Genomic DNA, 24,609 nt, shown 5'->3' on the forward strand with positions numbered 1-24,609 from the left:
TCCGAGCTCGATTCAAGGTGCTGGTTTTAACTTATAAAGCCCTACACGGCTTGGGACCGCAATACTTGATGGAACACCTCTCCCGATATGAACGTACCCGTACACTGCGCTCGACATCAAAGGCCCTCCTCCGGGTGCCTACTCAGAGAGAAGCCCGGAAGGTGTCAATGAGAAAAAGGGCCTTCTCAGTGGTGGCCCCCGAACTGTGGAATACCCTTCCTGATGAGGTATGCCTGGCACCAACATTATTATCTTTTCGGCGCCAGGTAAAAACCTTCCTTTTTTCCCAGGCATTTTAATCTTTTTAATTGTTTTAACAGTTTATATTTTAATATTTTAATGTTTAATATTGCAGCACTTTTGATATCTTGACATTTTTGGTATAATGAATTCATTTTAGGTTGTTTAACGTATGTTTTAATTGTATATTGATTGTTTGTCTGTTGTGAACCGCCCAGAGAGCTTCGGCTATGGGGAGGTATATAAATTTAATAAATAAATAAATTAGACACTATAAGATTAATACCTATGCATCTGCAGAAGTAGCCTTTGGGAGGAGAGTACTACAGCATGTCCTCTCCGACTGTCAATGAACTCAGCCCACCAATATTCCCATCTTACATGGGTCAGCTTTGGTATGTCCCACCTGATATCTTTCCATGCACAGGAGAAGAGACTTTTGGTCTTACCATGAAAACGGTCTTCTCTGTGCATGTCAAAGATAATATCAGGGCCACTCCCTAGGAGAGCTGGGCTGCAGCCATGGGTACCTGGTAGGACTCTTGCAGAGAGTGTATGAGTGCTGTTGCTTGATGTTTCATGTTGTGCTTCCTGTCAATGCTTTCAATACTAGTTAGCTTGTCATCAAGAACTGAGCTGGGAGCTACACAGAACAGGAAGTTCCTACAAAAATCAACAGAGCTCTTCTGCCTTCATCCGCTAGGTGGAGCTACTTACCCACCTGATATCATATTTGACATGCACAGAGAAGACAGTTTTCACAGTAAGACTAAAAGTCTCTTTTTTCTCCTCCCAGAGTCCCCCAATCCTCTGAGGCAGATTTGGGGGACGCATAGGGCAATGTAGGTGGGAGGCCAGAGAGGGAAAGCCCATTGTATAAGTGGTCCATTTTGCTCATGCAAAGACAGAACTGGATGTCATCATATGTATATATCACTTTCACAACATATCATGATCTTCCATTATCTAATCATTGAAAGGTAATGATATGTATCAACATCATTCCCCCACTAAACAACAAATGGAATGCAGTTTTGAGCAAACATTTTCTGTATGCTGTCTCTCATCTCTATAATCTCACTTAATTTAAGTTGGCTATCTGCCAAACTTTTTTTATCTAGTCCTTGATAATTAGGACTAGATTCCCAGAAGTTCTGCAGCTGTTATTCCTCTGGTTTTTAAAATGTGTTCTTTTACAACTTTGTCTTCATGTTTGATTGACTGAATACATATATCTTATGTTTATAGCTTTGCCAGGCACGCCTCCTCATACTTCCTCCTCCCAATTAGGGACAACTTTTGCAAAACATTATTTACTGGAAGCATTCTTGGGGGCATCTGGCTGGCTGCTGTTGCCAACAGAATGCTAGGCTACATGGCCCTTTGGCCTGATCCAGTAAGGCTGCATATTGGGCAATTATGAAGTTACTAATTGATGGTTGTGTGGTACATAGCCATGCAATCACTTGCATCCCTTGGGCAGTAATGAATAATGTTTCATGTTGTTGTTCAAATGGAGGTGTTGCCGTGAGGGAATCTATTGTATGAACTTGCCATTAAACACCATTTCTAGGAATCATTGCTAGGAATGCCTGTCTGAACATTTGAAGGCAGTGTTTGTAAAGACTGCAGATTCCAGTGAAAGTTTTGTGGCCTGCATGAAGACTTGTCCTTTCACCCATGTTCCCCTGCTTACTTAGCCCATTATTTTCTTTCTTACTCCCAAATAGAATAAAATCTGCAAAAACTCAAATGTCTAGTAGAAAATGAAGTATGCAAATAGTTGCATACTCATCATAAAACTCACCTATTTGCATGTATTAACTTACACAATTTTTTTTTAATGCAGAATTAACTTGGGAGGTGGGTTGGCACATGCTGTAAATAGCCCCATATGTGGAGTCTAGCAGAGAAAGCTGAGTGCCAACAATATGGAAAAATTAGTGAGAATACACCTATAATACTGCATTTTGATTGCAGCACTTTCTGACATTGTCAGTATTTCTAATGCATTCATTTCAAAACTACAGTCTGTTCCATATCAACATTGACATAATCTATGTATCCTTTTTATCAGACGAGTTCTTTACCAGTAGTGATGATTTCCAATGTCAGCCAATTGCCCAATGCTTGGGCTTCTATTATCTGGTACAACTTGTCAACAAATGAACCCCAGGTAAGTTTTGTGTAGCAAAGTTTTGTGTAGCAAAGTATGTTTTTCATGAATCAGGTATGGAAACACACAGGGCTTCTTTCCTATGATGTATATTTTGATCTCAGCATACCAATTATATAGTACTAATTTTGGGTGCCATTCAAAAGTGGTAAATCTTCTGTTTAATATAATGGATCTTGATTGCACCCAAAATGCATTTACCATATACCAGATGCCTGTTGGGATATCTGAGAATGTTTTGGTTTAGCCAGCTCATTCTCAGCCAGATAGTAAAGAAGAGGATGTGGAACCACATGATCCTCTGCAATATTTCAGATTCAAAACAAAGGACAGGAGGAAAGCAAAAACTAATACCCTGCAAAAATGGGGAATTTCTCAAAGGGGAATTTCTCTGAATGTCGGTCAAAACAATAAAATAGGAGGCATAAAATCACTCCATTAACCACACCTACAGGGGAATGGGTAGATCTGCCGATCAGTTGTGAAATCTCTTTGAAGCTTATTTTCTAAAAAAATGTACCCAAGCTGCTCCCACCAGGTTTTACAGTAAAAAGGGCCGGGATTTGATTAGCATCATGTGCCCCCGTTTTCAGAAGAGAGAGGTGGAGACGCACTGGAACTGGCAGAACAGTGAGTGTGTTTCTACCCCAGAATGGAAGAGAAATTCATCTAGATTTAATAGTATACTTTCTAGCTCAGTGGTCCACACACTCAAATTAAAAAGGTAAAGGTAAAGGTGTCCCCGCACTTGTAGTGCAAGTCGTTTCCGACTCTTAGGGTGACATCTTGCGACGTTTACTAGGCAGACCGTATATATGGGGTGGGATTGCCAGTTCCTTCTCCGGCCTTTCTTTACCCCCCAGCATATGCCAGGTACTCATTTTACCGACCACGGATGGATGGAAGGCTGAGTGGACCTCGACCCCTTTTACTGGAGATTCGACTTCCTCCTTCCGTTGGAATCGAACTCCGGCTGTGAGCAGAGCTTCGGCTGCATTACCACCGCTTACAGATATGCATTATTCAATGTTGCACTTAAGAATATACCCTTAGTGATGCCTGACTGATGCTATTTTTTAAAAGTGCAGACCTTTGGGGGAAGCATGTGAATCTGCCAAGTCAGTCTCTTTTAGTTTATATGAGTGTAACACAGCCTTTGACAATCAGTGAACTACATGTTTTGGACTACAATTCCCATCAGCTTCAGCCAGCCACTGGAGTTGATAGAAGTTGGAGTCCAAAGCCTCTGGTGATCACTAGATTGGCAAAGGCTGTTGAATCACTTCATTGTGTTAACCAACTTACTAGCCAGTTGATGGTGGCCTGTCTTGAGCCATGCCCTTCTGGGGAGTGATTACATATTGTCTCCTTGCTTTCCTATGGTGAGGGTTTATTCCTGTGAGAAAGCATACTCTTTCTTATGTAAATGTATTAATATCATTTGTTGGATTTCTAGTTTGTCAAATTGAATTCTCATATATAGGTTTCACAGGAATCTAGATAATGAGATATTTCCTGAGCATCAACCAAATATTGAAGTTATTTTTTGTATTTGATTAATTTAATTCATTTACTTGGAAGAAAATGCCCACGGACTTCAGAGTTGGGTGGGGGAGAGTTTGCATACAATAAAAAATTAGGAGGTGTTCACATAAAGATAGATATTCCAAATACCAGCAGTATTCCTCATATTACTGTTGTGCATCACCCCAATCTCCAAGTGGGGGTTTGGTTTCCTTGGAAAGAAGGTCGGTGGAGACTATGGTGTCTTAAAGGATACAGTAGGACCCCACTTTACAGCGTTTCGCTTTACAATGATTCACTAATACAGCGGTCTCTTTTTTTTTATCATTGATTTTTATTCAAATTTTCTCTGTGTTTTCCCCATTCCCAGCTTCTCCAGACCAGACTAAAAACACAAGCCTCTCCTTGTCTCCAGGATGGGGGGGGGGGGCTCTCCTGAAAAGAGTTGCAATAACCACAGGATTTCTCCTGGCTACATTACTTTGTATATGCAGATTGATCACAGGCTAACTTGGCTAAACTATTAGCTTATGCAGAGAAAACTGGTTTGATCAGTGGAGGTGGTTTTTTCCTTTGCAGATCCCAAATCAGAGCCTGGAAAGGTACTCATAGAAATCATCTATCTCAACCCCGAAACCCATAACACTACCTCCTTCCTTGAAAAAGGTCTGTCCCAGACCTGCAAACAAACAACAGAATAACAGCTTTCCCTGTATAGGAGTAACAGATACATGTTATAAGACATTGAAATATACATAATCAAAAGCATAGTCATAGCACAGTCGCATTTCCACACAACACAAGTACAAAAACAGTCCATTCCTTTACAGCAAGTTTGCAGTTAATTACTCTCTCTTTGGTCTTCCTCTTCTTTCTTGGAGCTTAGCAGCCATAGTTCTGTATCCATGCAGCTTACACAGTCCTCCTACTTGGCATGTCCAAGATAGTGAGTCGCTTGTACTCCTGAGAGATTATCTAGCTTGCTTATGTCCAGACTGTAAAGGTTTCCCATAATTCTGTGAGAGCTGCTAAATATACTTACTTGTGTATTCTATTGGTACTTGAATGACTTGCAGATGTTTTAAATTCTCCTTACAGCCTACTTTTGTATTAATGAAAAATCTCCAAAGAATGTACCATACAAGCAATCTGACTTTCTTAATAATCTTAGACCTGTCACATTTGTCATAAAAATTATTATGTATTGCATTTCTGCTTCCACCCTTTGACCCTTCAAAACTCTCAAAACAACTCACAATAACATGGAAACAATAAGTAGTTAACAGAAGTCTATGTTAACCTTTATTTGGCTGCAGAACTTGGCTTTCTTTAATAATCCACCACTTGCCACTTTGAGTCAACTCTTGGAAGTACTGAGCTGGCAGTTTTCATCATATGTTGGCCGTGGACTCAATTCTGATCAACTTGGTATGCTGGCAGAAAAACTTACAGGTGAAAATATAAAACCTTTTGTTCAGCATTAATCTCTGTAAACCAAACTATGTCCAGTTGTAAACCAGATAAGGCCAGCCCAACCATCAGGTGGAGTCAGGAAACTGCTTCAGGTGACAGATACTGTGGGGGTGGGGGTAGTGATCAGGGCTGGCACCAGGTATGCCAGGGCTCTTGGACATCAGCCTGCCCTGGGCCCTGGCACCAGCCCGCATGCTCCACCTATCTTTCCCTTGAAGTGAATGCTGGCCATGCTGTGCACCCATGCCTGCTATCAACCAAGATGGTGGCAGGGGCATCAGCCCCTTAGGGAAGCCTTGGCCGCCACCTTGGTTGATGGCAGGCATGCGCACACAGCGCGGCCAGCATTTACTTCAAGAGAAAGGTAGATGGGGCATGTAGATGGGCATCGCAGACCTGTGCAGTAGTAGGGGGTGCCTGGGAGTGCCCTCTCTGCGATTGGAAGCCAATGCTGCTGCAGATTGTGGAAGGGAGTGCTACCTGCCCTGGGCTCCTGCCAGGAGGAAGGGCGGGATATAAATCAATCAATCAATAGCAAATACCCAACCACCCTAAGGAGGGGCCTTTCAGGGGCCCTTCACCAGGGCCCAACCTGTTCACCCTCTGGCGCCGGCCCTGGTGGTGATTATGAGGTGTTGGAGGACACAGCTGTGTGTACTACATGATCTGTCCTTCATTTCTTAAGTTAGCTTGTCATCCTTGGGTGTGCTGGAGGATGACATCCCATTGTCAGTGCTGAAGTAAGATTAAGCTGCCATTTCAGTCAGTTTCCATATGTGGAACAAGGACAACATTTTGTCCTTCTCCACAGGCAGCAAAATGTATTGGCTGGCTTTGAAGCCAGAAACACTTTGCTCCATATTATTTCTTTCAGACCACTAATGAATCAGATATGTAAAATATTAGTCATTAAGATTTTCCTTCACTGTTTCATGGGAATATATATATATATATATATATATATATATATATATATATATATATATATATGTTATATATGTTGGCCACACACACTTTTCTCATTCAATCTTAGGACAGCAAGTTAGTTATGGTGATCATCAACTTTCCTGGTCAAAGTTCTGCAAGGTATGTTGCTCATATATTTCAAAATGTTGCTTACATTCTTGTTCATGTTTGCACACAGGTCAGATACCTTAGGTCTTTCCAAACACTTGGGCTGCGTACACAGTATACATTTATTGCACATTTAAATTCTTCAGTATTTTTGTGCTAATTACTCCTAATAAACATATTTTTGCATGTAATTTTAACTAATATACACTTTTTTGCAAGCAATTTCTCCTACTATAATGTATTTTGTATGTGATTTGACTAATGTATTTATTTTTATACACACTTCCCCCTAATATATGTATTTTCGTAAACATTCTTTGATTGGATAACTATCACAAAATTTGGATACATGCTAATTTTGAAGAATGGCTGTGTTTTGGTTCTCCTATTGTTTTGGAAAATGTGGATTTGATAGATTTGGCTTTAAATGTGAACTGAATTGAATTTCTCCCCCATCCTTATTGGCAGGCACCAAGTGGGCTATCTGAGGGTGCTCTTGGGACCCAGATAATATGCTAAATATAATATGCTAAAAGCCTTTGTCTTGGTTCAGTCTACAAGTGATGGCACTGGAATTCTTGATGTATTGTACTTCACCAGTGTCACGCAGCAGTCTCCTTTTGAACTTCCTTTATTCCAGGGTAGCTTCTTTAATATCATTTACAGAATACCCTCAAAAGTTGAAGAGCTCATTTGTGCTTTTGAGTAAACATGTATAGAATTATATTGTATTGTTTCCCATGTCTAGCGAAGGAACTGCAAATGACTCATTTGAAATGATAATACCGTAGCACACTACAGGAAGCTGTACACGCAAGTCACTTGGTCATCTACTTCTCTGTTGCACGACATGCAGGGAAATTCACAGAATATGCTTCATGCAAGTATACATATGAAACTTGTAGCTGCTCTTTAGCTCATGTATCTTGCTATGGAGGATATATACGAGTCTCCCCCGTTCTTTGCACATTACCCCAAAAGCATGAAATGTAGCTGTGCAAGTAATGTGTGTGTTTCATTACTTCTTGTACTGTGTAAAACTGCCTTTACGGGACTGGGGAGTCTTGATTCTGCTTTTCTATCAGTTCACTGATGATCTCTGTTCTAGAAAATGAATTATAAAGAGTTGGGCTTTGTGTAGTCCTTGTTATTGGTGGAAATTGATCTCTGTGTTGATCAGGAAAAGGACTGGGATTTTATATGTAGAACATACTTTGTAAGGGTACTAAATATTGCAGTCAAGGGGAAAAAATTATGAGATTACATATCACTGATAATTTCTTTCCAATATGGATTAAAAATGTATAGATTAAATTACAGTGGCTGTTAGAGATGCTGAACCTATAAAGCTGATTTCATGCATATCTAATGGGTTATAAGGCAGCAAGGCACTGAAAAGTAATGCAAGATATAAGCAGTGGATAGTTTTGTCCTAACTTTAAAAATAGCTTTTCTGAATGACACCTGGGCTGGGTAAGGAAAAAAACCCCACACAGATAATATCTTCTTTTTTATTTTTTTACAACAAAAGTGCTTATTATATGAACAAAGGAAAAATAAGGAGAACAGCTACTTATAGACCGGGTTCAGAATTCTTGGTATGTTATGCTGATAAGCAAAGTCTCTGCAGTCTCATATGCTAATGGGGGAAGCTAAATAATATTCAGAAATAGTATCATAGGTGATTTCCAGAAGTCTCAAATACCAAGTGGTTATTTGTGTTAGAGAATAAGACTAAACAAGCAAGTTACTGGTACAATATTTGAAATATTTGTTAATTTTTCTATGTATCTAATTTGTTTCGTAAACAGGAGCACTTGCCCGGTAAATCATTTACATTTTGGGTATGGCTTGAAGCAATCTTGGACCTAATTAAAAAGCATATTCTTCCTCTTTGGATTGATGGGTGAGCAGTATCTTGGTGATTATACATAAATTGGCAATGGAGACTGTTGTTTGTCCTTCCTGTATTAAGTAAGTAGTACAGACGCTGAACACAGCCCAAAGTTAAGCACTTTTAAGTCCCATTGATTTCAACTGAAGAATTTCAGTAGCTGCAGGGAGAACACAACTAAGACTGTAGTTAGTTTTTGCCACTCGTGTTATCCCACTTCTACCTTCATTTGAATTGCAAGAGGCTTTGCAAAATGGAGTTTCTTTTGAAAATTAGGAAGGATATACGTTTTTAAAATTGACAACAACAGTAATGTTGCACAAGTACAGTTGTGCCATACTGAGTGTGCTATCCTGAGTGCTTTTTGCTACACCAATGCAGCACCATGATTCACCAGAGAGCCCAGATGAATTTATTTATTTATTTATTTGTTAGATTTTTATACCGCCCGACTAGCATAGCTCTCTGGGCAATGTACAGCAAAAATACAAATACATACAATAAAACCCATCATAATAAAACAAGAACACATATGAAAAAATGAAAATCTAAAATCAGTTATAACAAGTTTAAAACTAAATTAAGATTAAAATTAGATTAAAATGCCTTAGAAAAGGGGAAGGTTTTAACTTGGCGCCGAAAAGATAGCAAAGTCGGCGCCAAGCGCACCTCATCGGGGAGACTATTCCACAGTTCAGGGGCCACCACCGAGAAGGCCCTAGTTCTTGTTACCACCCTCCGAACCTCTCTCTGAGTCGGAACTCGGAGGAGGGCCTTCGATGCAGAGCGTAGTGTACGAGCAGGTTCGTATCAGGAGAGGCATTCCAGCAGGTATTGCGGTCCCGCACCGTGTAAGGCTTTATAAGTCAAAACCAACACGTTGAATCTGGCCCGGAAGCATATTGGCAGCCAGTGCAAGCGAGCCAGAACAGGTGTTATGTGTTCGGACCGCTTGGTCTTCGTTATCAGTCTTGCTGCTGCGTTTTGCACGAGCTGCAGCTTCCGAACTGTCTTCAAAGGTAGCCCTACGTAGAGCGCATTGCAGTAATCCAGTCGCGAGGTTACCAGAGCATGTACCACTGATGTTAGGTCTTCCCTGCTCAGATAGGGATGTAGCTGGGCTACCAATCGAAGTTGGTAGAACGCATTCTGTGCCACCGAGGCTACTTGAGCCTCAAGTGACAAGGAAGGATCTAAAACAACTCCCAAACTACAAACCTGTTCCTTTAGGGGGAGTGTAACCCTGTCCAGGACAGGATGTATATCCACTATCTGGTCAGAGAAACCACCCACAAGCAGCATCTCAGTCTTGTCTGGATTGAGCCTCAGTTTGTTAGCTCCCATCCAGTCCATTATCGCAGCCAGGCAACGGTTCGGCACATTGACAGCCTCACCTGAAGAAGATGAAAAGGAGAAGTAGAGCTGCGTGTCATCAGCGTATTGATGGCAGCGCACTCCAAACCTCCTGATGACCGCACCCAACGGCTTCATATAGATGTTAAAAAGCATGGGGGACAGAACTGACCCCTGCGGGACTCCACATTGGAGAGCCCACGGTGTCGAGCAGTGTTCCCCAAGCACTACTTTCTGAAGACGACCCGCCAAGTAGGAGCGGAATCACTGCCAAGCAGTACCTCCAACTCCCAACTCCGCGAGCCTCTCCAGAAGGATACCATGGTCGATGGTATCAAAAGCCGCTGATAGATCAAGGAGAATCAACAGAGTTACACTCCCTCCGTCCCTCTCCCGACATAGGTCATCATACAGGGCGACCAAGGCTGTCTCGGTGCCAAAACCGGGCCTAAAACCCGATTGAAATGGATCTAGATAATCGGTTTCATCCAATAGCGCCTGGAGCTGGCCAGCAACCACTCGTTCCAAGATCTTGCCCAGGAATGGAACATTCGCCACTGGTCTATAACTGTTAAAATTTTCTGGGTCCAAGGAAGGTTTTTTCAGAAGCGGTCTCACTGCCGCCTCTTTCAGGCGGCCAGGAACCACTCCCTCTCGTAAAGAGGCATTTATCACTTCCGTGGCCCAGCTAGCTGTTCCATCCCTGCTAGTTTTTATTAGCCAAGAGGGGCAAGGATCTAGTACCAAAGTGGTAGCACGCACCTGTCCAAGCACCTTGTCCACATCCTCGAGCTGAACCAACTAAAACTCATCCAATAAAACATGACAAGACTGAGCTCTAGACACCTCATTAGGATCAACTGCTGTAAACTGAGAGTCTAGGTCCCAGCAGATGCTTAAGATCTTATTCTGGAAGTGTCCAGTGAATTCATTACAACGGGCCACCGATGACCCTACCATGTCCTGAGGGCCAGAATGGAGCAACCCTCGGACAACTCTAAAAAGCTCAGTTGGGCGGCAGAGAGATGACTTAATGGTGGCAGCAAAATGTTGTTTCTTCGCCACCCTCACCGCTCCTAAGTACAGCTTGGTAGAAGCACTTACCAGCGCATAATTGCATCCGTCGGGAGTTCGTCTCCACCTCCGCTCTAGCCGCCTCCTATCTTGTTTCATCGCTCTCAGCTCTGGGGTGTACCATGGAGCTGTATGAGCTCTACACAGGAGAGGGCGCGCAGGAGCGATCGTGTCGACAGCCCGGGTCATCTCCGCATTCCACAGTTCAACCAGGGCTTCGACAGGAGCGCCAGTCTTATCAGCCGGAAAATCCCCCAGAGCCCTCTGAAAGCCTTCAGGATTCATTAGTCTCCGGGGGCGGACCACTTTAATGGGTCCCCCACCCTTGCAAAGGGGAAAAGCCGCTGTGAGTCTAAACTTCACTTCCGCTCATTTCCAATGTTATCGCATTTCGCCAACCTCCTAATTTGCGCAGACTGTTGGTGAGAGCTGTGCTTAAGCCACCTATCACCAATCCAGGGTCTCATCCTTGTCACTCCAAACGCTGTATCACCTGTGTGTACCTCAGGGAGACAGCCACTTTTACAAGCACTAGGACAGGCAGGACATATTACATCAAACAGAACATCACCTGCAGGTCCTGCAATATAGTTTACATCATCAAATGCAAAAGACCAGGATGTCATATCCAATATGTAGGAAAGACCACAACTGACCTATGCGCACGCTTCAGGAACCACAAGTCGGCAATCTTGACAAAAAAAGTGGAGCAACCAGTTGCAAAGCATTTTAACATCGAGGGTCACAGCCTGTTGGACTTTTCCATTACAGTGATAGAGATGCCAGCAGATCCAGCTGCATTGACTAAAAGGGAGAACTTTTGGATTTACTCCCTGGACACACTGGCATCACATGGCCTGAACCTGGAGGACAGTACCACCACTACTTAGCTTCTGCAAATGAAGCCCCTCTGAGCATTCCATCCTCAAAGCTCTATAACTGCCACCTTTATGACAGCATTTGTATGTTAGCAGCTGATGAAGGCGGAAGCTGAAACATTTTGTTAATATAATAAAAACCTCTGTTTGGTAAATCACAATTACGTTCATATATATATATACACACACACATACATATACATATACATTTATATGTACACACACACACACACACACACACACACACACACACACACACATATATATATATATATATATATATACACACACATACACATACACATATATATCTTCTGCCTGTTTCTCCAATAAGTCTCAAGGTGGTTAACAGACAATAACAATACAAACACAATATCTTTAAAAAAAAACACCCAATATACACTCAAATTTCAAAGTTAACAATATCCAGCCCTTTTAACAAATTCCAGCAGCTCAAAAACAACATAGAACTGAGCCAGCAAAAAATATATATAATTAACCAAAGGCCTTTTTTAAAAAAATGCAAAAAAAATCATTACAAAAATAAAATATTACATCTCTGTACATAAACTTTAAATATCAATTCAACTTCATGATATCATGTACCCATAACAAACAGTTAATTATGGTTTAAAGGGTATTCTGTATATTAGGTGCCGTTGGTTACTATTATACTTTAAGCAAAATGTCATTATATGAGTGAAAATAATATATAAGGTTAAACATAGACTTGGAATTTTACATTCCAATAATTAATTTTGTTTGAAGCATGTCCTTCAGTCTCTCCTTTGTAATATGTTCGTTTTGTCAGCAATGTTACATTATTTTTTTAGACCAGCAGACATCTTGCAATGGTATATCTGATTTTCAGGGTAGGGAGTGGGACACATTATAGGTTTAAAACACAGCCAGGCTATTTTTTTCTTGCTGTGTTTTAGTTCAGTTTTGCAAATCCCAGTGTCTGCAGCTCCCCACTGTCTGTACCCAGTTTCTCCATTCCTCCACCTACCCCAACTCCTGGTCATGGAGGTTTCATCCCTCCAGTTACACCCCCCCAATCATCATCTTGTTTCTCCTAGTGTTGGCATTTTAAAAAGTAAAAGTGAAAGAGATTCCCCCCTCTCTCCTCCCCCCCACACCAGAAATCTGTTCTTGAGGTTTCCCCAAATCTCCAGAGCAGATTTGGGGACAGAACAGGGCATGTGGGGGGGGACCCCTTGCACAGGTATAATGAAAACAGTTGAATGCTGCCCTGTTTAGTTTGCCAATCAAATTGCACAGGAATTTCTGACCAGCACCATGTACATAAAGTAGGGATGGGATCCATTGGCCAGTGCCAGTTCCATCGACCTAACAGCCTAGCATTGACTCATGTTTTTTCTGTTTCAGCTAGGCACTGCTTTTACCGATCTGTGGATTTTTTCACTCAGAAAAAATATTGATATTAATATCAATATTTAAAAGGAAATATTTCCTTTAAAAATATTAATATTTTGAAAGGGAATAGTGATAAATTATCATTCTTACAATTGATGTTTTAGACTGATTTTTAAAAAGTCAATTTTCAAAACTAGCCACGGAAATTTGCTACATTAAAATCTGATCCTCAACAATTGAGAATAAGCAAAATAATTGAAAATTTGGTGCCAAATCTGAATTGGCTGGAATTCTAGCACATCCCTAACATAAAGTTATTTCTTTTCCTATTTTTTTGCAGATGTGTTATGGGTTTTGTGAGCAAAGAAAGGGAACGAGGTTTGCTTAAAGATAAGATGCCTGGAACATTTTTATTGAGGTTTAGTGAAAGCAACTTAGGAGGGATTACTTTTACTTGGGTATCCAAGTCAGAAAATGGTAAGTGCTGTATTTTAAATTATAGAACATTTCACTTCACCCCACCTGCACACCTCACACCATGAATTCAAAACAGAATGCATGCACTGATAGCCTTCCTCTCTCCCCCCTTTCATCTTACATGCCAAATTGCCAGTACCAAGCTGGTTTTTGACTTACTGAGTTCACGGTTTTATAGTTAGTAGCTGTTTTCAACAGTGCCATAGGTGCAAACAACAGTGGGTAACTGACTACCAACAAAGGAAACAAATGACCAAGAGAGAAGAAGAATGGGAGAGGCAATGGACCTTCTGAAAAGGATAGCTTTGAGACATAACTAAGTGCATGCTCAGAACATAATGGATCCCAAAATGTGCATTAATTTGAATGTTGTATTTAATGTAAATCTGAGTGTGGCCTTAACTACAATGTAAGATTAAGTAAGCACTGATGTAGCCCTTTCTCTGGGCTGCAATATTCCCCTATAAAGCATATTAGTTTTGGTCCCTTAGTACGTCAGGAGGAAATGAATCTGTTGCTTGTTTCAGTTCTCAGGTAGGCAGAATTTGGCATTTTTATTATTTTAAGCAAGTTTGCAATTTGTCTTCATATTTAAGAAAAATAGCCTGCAATGAATTGTTTGTCTACTTATTAACATTGATCTTGTCTTCACAGGGGAAGTAAATTTCCATTCTGTCGAACCATATAATAAGGGTCGTTTAACTGCACTGCCGTTTGCTGACATTTTACGAGATTACAAAGTTATTATGGCAGATAATGTTCCCGAAAACCCACTGAAATATCTTTATCCAGATATCCCCAAAGACAAAGCCTTTGGAAAGCACTATAGCTCTCAGCCAAATGAAGGTTGGATATTGTTTTGAATACCTTCCCTTGTTTAAAAGAAATTCTCCCTCCCTCCCGCATTTTACATTAAAAATGTTGAAGATGTGAACTTCAGGTATGCATTCTTGCCATATTTATTCTTTATAAATATATAAGACTCCTCCCTTTTCATTACTTCTAGCAGCACACAAAGCATCTTACAATCAAAATAGTATTAAATAACAAACATACAAAGTAAAACTAGCAAAGAAGAAAAACAGTCTTGGGGAAAATAACCACCCGGCACTGAAACACCATCAGGGAGTGGGTGAGGTGGATCTTACGGCAGGGAGTTCCAAAACTCTCTCTTGTCCCCACTGACCAAATTTCTGATGGTTAACAGGACCCAGAGAAGACCCTCTCTGAATGATTTCATGAGGAAGGAGTCAGTCCTTTAGGTATCTTGGTCCTAAACTGTTTAGGTCTTTAAGGGTGTTATTGTACCATTATTAGACTAGAATCTAATGAAATCAGATAAAGATACGAAATAAAATATTTAATCTCCCAAAATCCTATGATGATTTTATTAGTGTGTGTAGAGAACATAAGGGAAAAGGGCAGAGCAAAAGGGGCAAAATATACACACAAAATGCATGTAACAATCACCCAACTTAAAAAAAAAAAAGTAGCCTCAGGAGGTGGTAATTTTGACTATAAGGGCAGTGGGAGAGAGGAGGGTGTTAACTTCTCTCTCTCTCTAACATGCACACACACACACATACACTGTGAAAGTAAACCACTTTTTGGAAGGGGGGACAATTGAGTGGAAAAATGGCCAGTGGGGAAAGGCTTAAGTACCTTTATACTCAAAATAGCAGCCTCATTTAGAAAAGAAGTTGGGCTTCTGCATTGCATATTTCTGTGTAGTTTGCTCCCAATATTAATTTAAAACTTTTCAACAATAGTTATTGATATTACTCTTAAGTGGGGAAAGATTTGAGAAATCTCTGGGTGAGTGGTTGAAAAGAAAAGAAAGGGGAAAACCCCTTTAAATGATTAAGAAAGCACACATAGGAAGGCAACAGATGAATAATTCTGGAGTAAAATGACCATTCATTGAGTGTGGGAATGGTAAACATAGGTAGAATAATAAGTTAAATATTCTCATTATATTACAATGTTTAATTTTATACACAAAATGCTTACTTTAGTGTAACGTAACTCCTTTGTTCAGTCAGGGTTTTGATCCATTAATGATCCTAGGTGTAACAGTTATGGTAGCTTTCTGAGAACAAACTGTTCTATGTAAAATCCCATTCTGTGTGGAATAAAATAGTGATGTAGGAAATTATTTTTTCTGAGAGCATCAGCCCATCTAGCCCAGTATTGTCTACTCTGACAGGCAGTGGCTCTCCGGCCTATCAGGGTCTTCTCCCATTACCTGTTACCTAACATTTTTGGCTAGGAAAGCCAGGAGTTGATCCTGAAACCTTCTGCATGCAAAGCATGTGTACTGTGCCACTCAGTTATGTGCCCTCTCCCATCAATAGTTTTCAGTGAACAGTAAATTCACCCAGCTGCACTGCTGAATACGCAAAGTGGCATTCCACTACATACAGAAATCTTCTCTGCACTTTTGGTTTTGGATGCAGGTTTAATGTCCATAATGGGTTTTCTTTAATATTTAGTGCCAAGATCTACAGAAGGAGGAACCAAAGGCTACGTCCCCTCTGTATTTATTCCAGTCTCCAAAATGTGAGTAATCAACTCATGTTTCCCAAACTTCATGGAAAGTCCCGCATACCTATGTCATTGGAATGTGGTTCTTCAACAGAGGAAATGATATTTCTTTTGCTGCTTTGTCTCAACACCCTCTCCTAATATGTGGGTGAACCTTCCGTTAAGGCTCCCTCAACTCACTGGCAAGCTCAAAGCTTCTGGGTTGAATTCAGCTAAGTCATACTTAGAAAAGATTTACTGAAATTAATGGATCTGCTCTGAGCATGACTTATTCGGATTCAACCCTCTATTTTGGAATCAATATCTTACAATGCAGGTACTTTTAAACAGGCATTGGAAAGGGTTGAGCTCTACCTTGGAATATGTGAAATAAAGTAGAAAATGCTCACATGATTCTGAGTATGCGCAAAGTACTTCTTCCTCACAATGATATGACAACAACTTGATCTGACCAAGAAGATTGGGGGAGGAGCTTCTAGGCCAGAGGATGTGGATTTTTTCAGAGGTTTTTTTTTGCCTTAGCATTTCTCATTGAGCAGTAGTATTATGAAAATTGAGCAGTAGTATTATGAAAATTCTTGTTCCCATGGATTAAAACCACTAAGCTACAGCAAGATCAACAGAGAATTGTCCTACTTCTTTCTGTTATTGCTGTAGGAGCCTAAAGAGGCAAGTAAATCATGTTGTACAGTACAGTAATTTCTAGGCCCAGTTTAAAGTGCTGATGTCAACCTTCAAAGCCCTGAATGATTTGGGAACAGATTACGTAAAGGATTGCCTACATCCGTTCAAACATGCCATACTATAGGATCTGTATCTGAAGCCCTGTTGAGATGCCCACCAGCAAAGGAAATTAGACTGGCAGGCTTTTTCAGCAGTGGCCCCGCAATTGTGCAATACTGTTACACATTATATTAGGCAGGCCCTATCCCTGGATATTTTCAAATGGACCTATCTTTTTACCTTACAGAAACTAATTGTGGCTGAGGAATCTGACTGTGTTGATTCTATTAAGTTGTATTTGTGATGGTTGGATTGCATGTTTTTAATAATATGGGATGGTTATACTGAGATTTTTTAAAATGTTATCTATTGTATTTTATGTGAACAGCCTTGAGGAAAATGTAATAAATAAATTAAAATATAAGCGACACTGAGTTCATCGGGACTTACTCCCTAGGAGAAAGGTTCCACAATTTCCCCACTGAACTCAAGTCCCACTTCTAAGCAGATATGGATAGCACCACATTGTAAAGTTCCTTTGTTGATTGTGTTTGGTGATAGGATATTCTCCTGAACAAAGTACTTGCAAACATGGCCTGATTCATACATAATACTAAATCCCTTTTTAATAATATGTGCATGAGCTGGAATTAGTGCATGCAGAGCCTTGATACTGTGTCTCTCTTCCTCTCATGGAGAACAACTAATATAGTGTTTATTTTCACTTTCCATACATTTTGCCTTGATGTAGCATACAAACCAGAGACTGTAGCTGAAAACAAGATGATCAGTTTCAAACCAAGTCAACTTCAATCCATGGGTTATGAAACTGGCTTGTTTAAGTCACCAGAGTTTGTTTTAAACTGTAGTCTCTGGTCTGTATGTAACAACAAGCCAGGATTCATAGAAAGTGAGGCTTCACTTGAGTTTGGTCCAGCTTGTGATACAGACTTAAATGTGTGAAATAGCCCATTCAGGGCACAATAGAGCGATTACAACAGCATCTGATTCTCTTATTAAAGAGCATGCTAAATAACAGAATTTCCCAGTATGTATTATTACTCATTCAAGATGCAATTTTTGTCTTTCTTTTTCTTAAGCCTGAATGATTCTACAGACCCATCTTCTCCATCAGACCTTCTTCCCATGTCTCCAAGTGTCTATGCTGTCTTGAGAGAACACCTAAGCCCTACTGTAATGGAAACTGCTGTATGTTCCTGGCTTTTTTTACCTCTTCTAAACTCTGTGTGTGTGTACTGCCTTCAAGTCGATTCCGACTTACGGCGACCCTATGAACAGGGTTTTCATGAGGCTGAGAGGCAGTGACTGGCCCAAGGTCACCCAGTGAGCTTCATGGCTGTGTGGGGATTTGAACCCTCGTCTCCCAGGTCGTAGTCCAACACCTTAACCACCACACCAAATGAAGAGTTGGTGTTAAGAAGTGACTGGATATCTTTTAGAATACCAAAGGGTTCATACAATGCGCAAAGCTTCAGTGTCACTAACTTTTATCACTGTTGATAAAACAGTGCTAACTAAGTTAGTTTTTGTTATCAGGTGCTAGTGACTGTGTTTGCATGTAATGCTAAACCAGAGCATGACTTAGTACAAATATGTGCTTTCCTGGGGATGCAACCATAGCCACTTTGCTCCTGTTCCTGGCTACAACTTGTGATTGAACAGGAGAGAGCTTAACCACAATTCTGGTTCAAACCTTGGCTTATCCCCTGCACCAGACATTGCTAAAAGGACTGCGGAAGAACAAAGTAGGTGTAATCTCCTGTCAGGAGCCAGCACGTTCACACAGTTCCAGTAAGCCATAGCCTGGCTTACCATGATGTGGAAACCAGGCTATTAGAACTACATGGTAAATAAGTAAACCTAATTCATTTGCAAGAACAGTCTGGTTCAGGGACAGGCTCAGTCTGCCCCATATTTGTTTTGTGCCATTTTAACGCAAGCAGCTTCATAAGAAAGACTGGGTAGTTTATAAGGTGGAAATAAAAGTACTCTAAAATACTTAGCTCTTTATATGCTTATTAGGCAATAAACATTGAGTTTCCAAATAAAATCACTGTAGCCACTCTTAAAGACTCATCTGTGCATACATGATTCCTACCTTGCAGTTCCAGAAACTGTTTATATGATAACTAAGGAATTGTACTAAGGAACTGTTGCTTTCTTCAACTTTCCATTTGCAAAGATTTACGAAAAACAAACAGCAATGAATTCCCATGAACTGATTTTTTTTCTTTTCCTTCTCTTCTAGTTGAGTTCTCCATATTCAACTGACTGACATTCAGACACTGAAGATTCTAAAGTGCAGATGTATGCTTTTAAATGGAAACATTCCAATGAAAATATTGTTCTTGTTTCCTTTGTAAATGTATGTACTCTGTAGAGCTTGGGTGAGGAACAGTTGGTCCTCCAGATGTTGCTGTAGTACAACTGCTATCATCAATAACTGTTGGCCATCCTGGCTGGGGTTGATGGGAGTCCAACAACATCTGGAGGGCCACAGGTTCCCCATTCCTGCTCTAGACACATAATTATTTTCTTTGGTCTAACTTTGCTTTTCATAAATTAAATCAATACTTGGCCTGGTTCAGACATAACACTAAGCCATGGCTTAGTGCTATGAGGAGAAGCTGTAGTGAGCTTGTGGTGTGTACATGCACATACACACACACACACACAGCTCTCCACAATTTAATCCTGGGTTGTTTAATAGTGGGCATAAATCACAATCTCCTCAGCTTTGGCACAGCAGAAAACTGCAGTTAATCTAAGACTGAAAATGGAAGCATTCCATTTCCTCACATCATTCATGAAAGACTGTGGTAATATGCAAGCCTGAGGCCCACTTTAGCTTGTTCCCATAACACTAAACCCTGGTTTATTGCTATGTCTGAGCTGGGATTAGGAGAAGAAACTTTTGTACATGGAAGAAGTGGCACTGAAAAATTGAGAAATTAATGTACTACTGAAAAACTAGGCTCAAATTAGTTGCACAGGGTGATAAAAATGTTAATTCAACCTTATACTCTCTCTATAGTAGTGTTATTACTATTGAAGGTAGTAGTCATGCATAACTATTTATTAGTTGATTTTCATAGAGTTGGAAAGGGCCGATATAATTTAATGGAGAATTATGGTAGAATTTCTGCTGCGGTTCACAACCTCTATTTCCCTCTCCCAAAACAAATTGGGATTCTGTGTTGTAGCTCTGTTAATTCTGGATTATGACCCAACGTTCTGGCAGCATTCCAAAATCCAAATCCTGAGTCCAATGTGCATATGTTTAAATCAGCCGTAAAACTATAAACTAGCATGACTGCAAGCAAAATAATTATGCATGAAATCATCTTGGGTCTTTAATTAAAACTGAATTTGGGTGTGCTTAGTGTCTTATATAATGACTTTTTATTGTTATTTGAGGCATTTATTTTAAATAAAATATTTTTAACAAACTGATACTCATCTTATTTTTTGTAGCATTAACCATGGGTAGGAATCAGAATGTGCATAGTATGCATGTATAATGTACTACAGAAAGGCCAAGAACCTGAGTGCAAATGCTATAAGTAGTTTTTGCCTTGCCAGAAAAATAGCAAATCTCCTTGGGTGGAGGGTGGGCAGTCAGTCTATAGATTTATTTGTAGTAACTATGTACATACTTGCTGTATGGTTGTAGTTTTCCCCCCAACACATTTTCACCCACATGCAAGTGCCTGGATAATAGGCCAAGGAAATAATTGGCCGTAGAGAAAGAATTGGACAGTTTGCAAGGTCTTGTAAAGGAAATGTCATTATTAAAGTGTTATTACTAGAGACCCAGGGCCTGCAGGAGAAAGAAAGCATCGCCCCAAGGGAAGGAGAGGCTGCTGCTGCTGTGCTGCTGCTGCTACTGTGGGACCACCATCTCCACCACCCTTCCCTGAGGGACTTCTGCCTGGCAGGACCAGGCCCCAGGTACCCAGCCAGCCAGGACTGATTCTTACCACCTGTCCCTCTTTGGAGGGATACATAAGCCGGCTGGCTGAGGTGGCCTGGGAGACCCAGGGCCTGCAGGAGAAAGAAAGCATCGCCCCAAGGGAAGGAGAGGCTGCTGCTGCTGTGCTGCTCCTTTCTTTTTCTTTTTCTTTTTCTTTTTCTTTTTCTTTTTCTTTTTCTTTTTCTTTTTCTTTTTCTTTTTCTTTTTCTTTTTCTTTTTCTTTTTCTTTTTCTTTTTCTTTTTCTTTTCTTTTCTTGTGTGTGTGTGTGTGTGTGCAATTTGAGATGAATGGTTGCCTGATTATATAAATGTATGTCTGAGTGAGTGTGTATGTTTATATGCTGTATATATGGCTGTATATATAGCTGTTTTTATACGTTTAATTGTTGTATATTTTAGTTGTATTATGTGCTTCGGAGAGAGTTTTATCCATCAGGCGGGGAGACTTGAGGGGGCCCCAATTGCCGTAGTGACGGGCAAAGGAAGGTATGGCGCTGTGAGAAGGACGTGCCAGGTAAGGGGAACGCGGTCCAGACATGTTGTGGCTGTGCCTTGTTCCGGTCCTTCCCACACCCGCAAGGTCGTTGGTAGTCCTATCAGCCAACTCTCAGATCTCCAGTTGCTGTTATTAAATGCCAGATCGGTATATAATAAAACCTCCCTCGTCCACGATTTGATTGTGGATGAGGCAGCCGATCTGGCATGTATAACCGAGACCTGGGTGGGTGAGCAGGGAGGAGTTGGTCTCTCTCAGCTCTGCCCACCGGGGTACTTGGTTCAGCATCATGGTAGATCTGAGGGTCGGGGAGGTGGGGTTGCTGTCGTCTATAAGAGTTCCATCTCACTCACCAAGCACCATGTTCATTCAGTTACTGGCCTGGAGTGTTTGCACCTTGTGTTGGGCCAGAGGGACAGGCTGGGAATCCTTTTGGTGTACCGCCCACCTTGCTGCCCAATGGCTTCCCTAACTGAGCTGGCGGAAGTGGTCTCGGATATATTGTTGAGGTCCCCCAGACTAATAGTACTGGGGGATTTCAACATTCATGCCGAGACCACTTTGTCTGGCGCGGCTCAGGACTTCATGGCTTCCATGACAGCCATGGGGCTGTCTCAATATGTTAGTGGTCCAACACATGTATCGGGGCACACTCTAGACCTTGTTTTTGCTACTGAGCATGGGGAAAGTGATCTGGATGTGGGGAGTTTTACAACACTCCCTTTGTCATGGACAGACCACTGCTTGCTGAAGTTTAGACTTTCAGTAACCTCTTCCCTCTGCAAGGGTGGGGGACTTATTAAAATGGTCCGCCCCCGGAGACTAATGGATCCTGAAGGTTTTCAAAGGGCTCTGGGGGATTTTCCGGCTGATAGGACTGGCGCTCCTGCTGAAGCCCTGGTCGCTCTGTGGAATACGGAGATGACCCGGGCTGTAAACACGATCGCTCCTGCACGCCCTCTCCTGTGTAGAGCTCATACAGCTCCATGGTATACTCCGGAGCTGAGAGCGATGAAGCAAGATAGGAGGAGGCTTGAGCGGAAATGGAGACGAACTCCCGACGGATACAATTATGCGCTGGTTAGTGCTTCGACTAAGCTCTATGTAGGAGCAGTGAAGGCAGCTAAAAAACATCATTTTGCTGCCACTATTAAATCATCTCTTTGCCGCCCAGCGGAGCTCTTTCGAGTTGTCCGGGGGCTTCTCCATTCAAACCCTCCGGACACGGTGGAATCATCGGAGGCCCGCTGTAATCAGTTTGCCGATCACTTCCAGAATAAGATCTCATGTATCCGCCGGGACCTAGACTCTCAAGTTATAGCAGTAGATCCTAGTGAGATGTCCGGAGCACAGTCTTGTCCTGTTTTGTTGGATGAGTTTCAGTTGGTTCAACTCGAGGACGTGGACAAGGTGCTTGGACAGGTACGTGCAACCACTTTGGTACTGGATCCTTGCCCCTCCTGGCTGATAAAAACTAGTAGGAATGGAACAGGTAGCTGGGCCAAGGAAGTGATAAATGCCTCTTTACGAGAGGGAGTGGTCCCGGGCTGTCTGAAAGAGGCAGTGGTGAGACCACTCCTGAAAAAGCCTTCCTTGGACCCAGACAATTTTAACAGCTACAGGCCAGTGGCGAATGTTCCATTCCTGGGCAAGGTCTTGGAACGGGTGGTTGCTGGCCAGCTCCAGGCGCTATTGGATGAAACTGATTATCTAGATCCATTTCAATCGGGTTTTAGGCCCGGTTTTGGCACTGAGACAGCCTTGGTCGCCCTGTACGATGACCTATGTCGGGAAAGAGACAGAGGGAGTGTAACTCTGTTGATTCTCCTTGATCTCTCAGCGGCTTTTGATACCATCGACCATGGTATCCTTCTGGAGAGGCTCGCGGAGTTGGGAGTTGGAGGTACTGCTTGGCAGTGGTTCCGCTCCTACTTGGCGGGTCGTCTCCAGAAGGTAGTGCTTGGGGAACATTGCTCGACACCGCGGGCTCTCCAATATGGGGTCCCACAGGGGTCAGTTTTGTCCCCCCCTGCTTTTTAATATCTACATGAAGCCGTTGGGAGAGGTCATCAGGAGTTTTGGAGTGCGTTGTCATCAGTATGCTGATGACACGCAGCTCTACTTCTCCTTTTCATCTTCTTCAGGTGAGGCTGTCGATTTGCTGAACCGTTGCCTGGCCTCGACAATGGACTGGATGAGAGTTAACAAACTGAAGCTCAATCCAGACAAGACTGAGATGCTGTTGGTGGACGGGTTCTCTGATCGGATGGTGGATATATACCCTGTCCTGGACGGGGTTACACTCCCCCTAAAGGACCGGGTTCGTAGTCTGGGAGTCTTTTTAGACTCTTCCCTCTCACTTGAGGCTCAAGTAGCCTCGGTGGTTAGGAATGCGTTTTACCAACTTCAGTTGGTAGCCCAGCTACGTCCCTATTTGAGTAAAGAGGACCTTACATCAGTGGTACATGCTCTGGTAACCTCACGTTTGGATTACTGTAATGCGCTTTACGTAGGGCTACCTTTGAAGACAGTTCGGAAGCTACAACTAGTGCAAAATGCGGCGGCCAGATTGCTGACAAGGACCAAGCGGTCCGAGCATATAACACCTGTTCTGGCCAGCTTGCACTAGTTGCCAATATGTTTCCGGGCTAGATTCAAAGTGTTGGTATTAACCTATAAAGCCTTATACGGTGCGGGACCACGATACCTTGCGGAACGCCTCTTCCGATATGAACCGGCCCGTGCACTACGTTCTGCTACGAAGGCCCTCCTCCGGGTTCCAACTCACAGGGAGGCCCGGAGGGTGATGACAAGATCTAGGGCCTTCTCAGTGGTGGCCCCCGAACTATGGAACAGTCTCCCTGAGGAAGTACGCCTGGCGCCGACTCTGCTCTCCTTTCGGCGCCAGGTCAAAACCTTCCTATTCTCTGAAGCATTTTAAATTACACTGATTTAATTTTAAAAATGTTTATTGTGTTGGATTGTTGCTTGTATTTTAGTATTCTTTTGTTATTTATTGTATTTTTATGCTGTTTTATGTTCACCGCCCAGAGAGCTATTGCTAGTCGGGCGGTATATAAATTTAATAAATAAATAAATAAAATAAATTACTATTGAAGGTAGTAGTCATGCATAACTATTTATTAGTTGATTTTCACAGAATTATAGAATCATAGAACTGAAAGGGACGATAAAGCCATCGAGTCCAACCCCCTGCTCAATGAAGGAATCCAAATTAAAGTATACCCGACAGGTGTCTGTCCAGCTGCCTCTTGAATGCCTCAAGCGTTGGAGAGCCCACCACCTTCCTAG

The 24,609-nt window shown here is 41.8% G+C and overlaps 1 protein-coding gene across 4 annotated transcripts in view; it reads left to right on the forward strand.

The window, feature by feature from the left end:
- The window catches only part of STAT4 (signal transducer and activator of transcription 4), an 83,747-nt gene extending 63,506 nt beyond the window's left edge, over positions 1–20,241 (forward strand). For all 4 annotated transcript variants that reach the window (XM_061608192.1, XM_061608191.1, XM_061608193.1 and 1 more), the window contains 9 exons: positions 2,318–2,416; positions 5,257–5,392; positions 6,447–6,499; positions 8,299–8,393; positions 13,404–13,540; positions 14,195–14,386; positions 16,033–16,099; positions 17,908–18,016; positions 19,077–20,241. In XM_061608192.1, coding sequence (XP_061464176.1) covers positions 2,318–2,416; positions 5,257–5,392; positions 6,447–6,499; positions 8,299–8,393; positions 13,404–13,540; positions 14,195–14,386; positions 16,033–16,099; positions 17,908–18,016; positions 19,077–19,103 — 915 coding nt within the window. In that variant the 3' untranslated portion in view covers positions 19,104–20,241. The remainder of the gene's footprint in view (positions 1–2,317; positions 2,417–5,256; positions 5,393–6,446; positions 6,500–8,298; positions 8,394–13,403; positions 13,541–14,194; positions 14,387–16,032; positions 16,100–17,907; positions 18,017–19,076) is intronic.
- Positions 20,242–24,609: the final 4,368 nt, after the last annotated feature.

Source organism: Rhineura floridana, chromosome 2, assembly GCF_030035675.1.
Source record: "Rhineura floridana isolate rRhiFlo1 chromosome 2, rRhiFlo1.hap2, whole genome shotgun sequence".
Classification (NCBI taxonomy): Eukaryota; Metazoa; Chordata; class Lepidosauria; order Squamata; family Rhineuridae; genus Rhineura; species Rhineura floridana.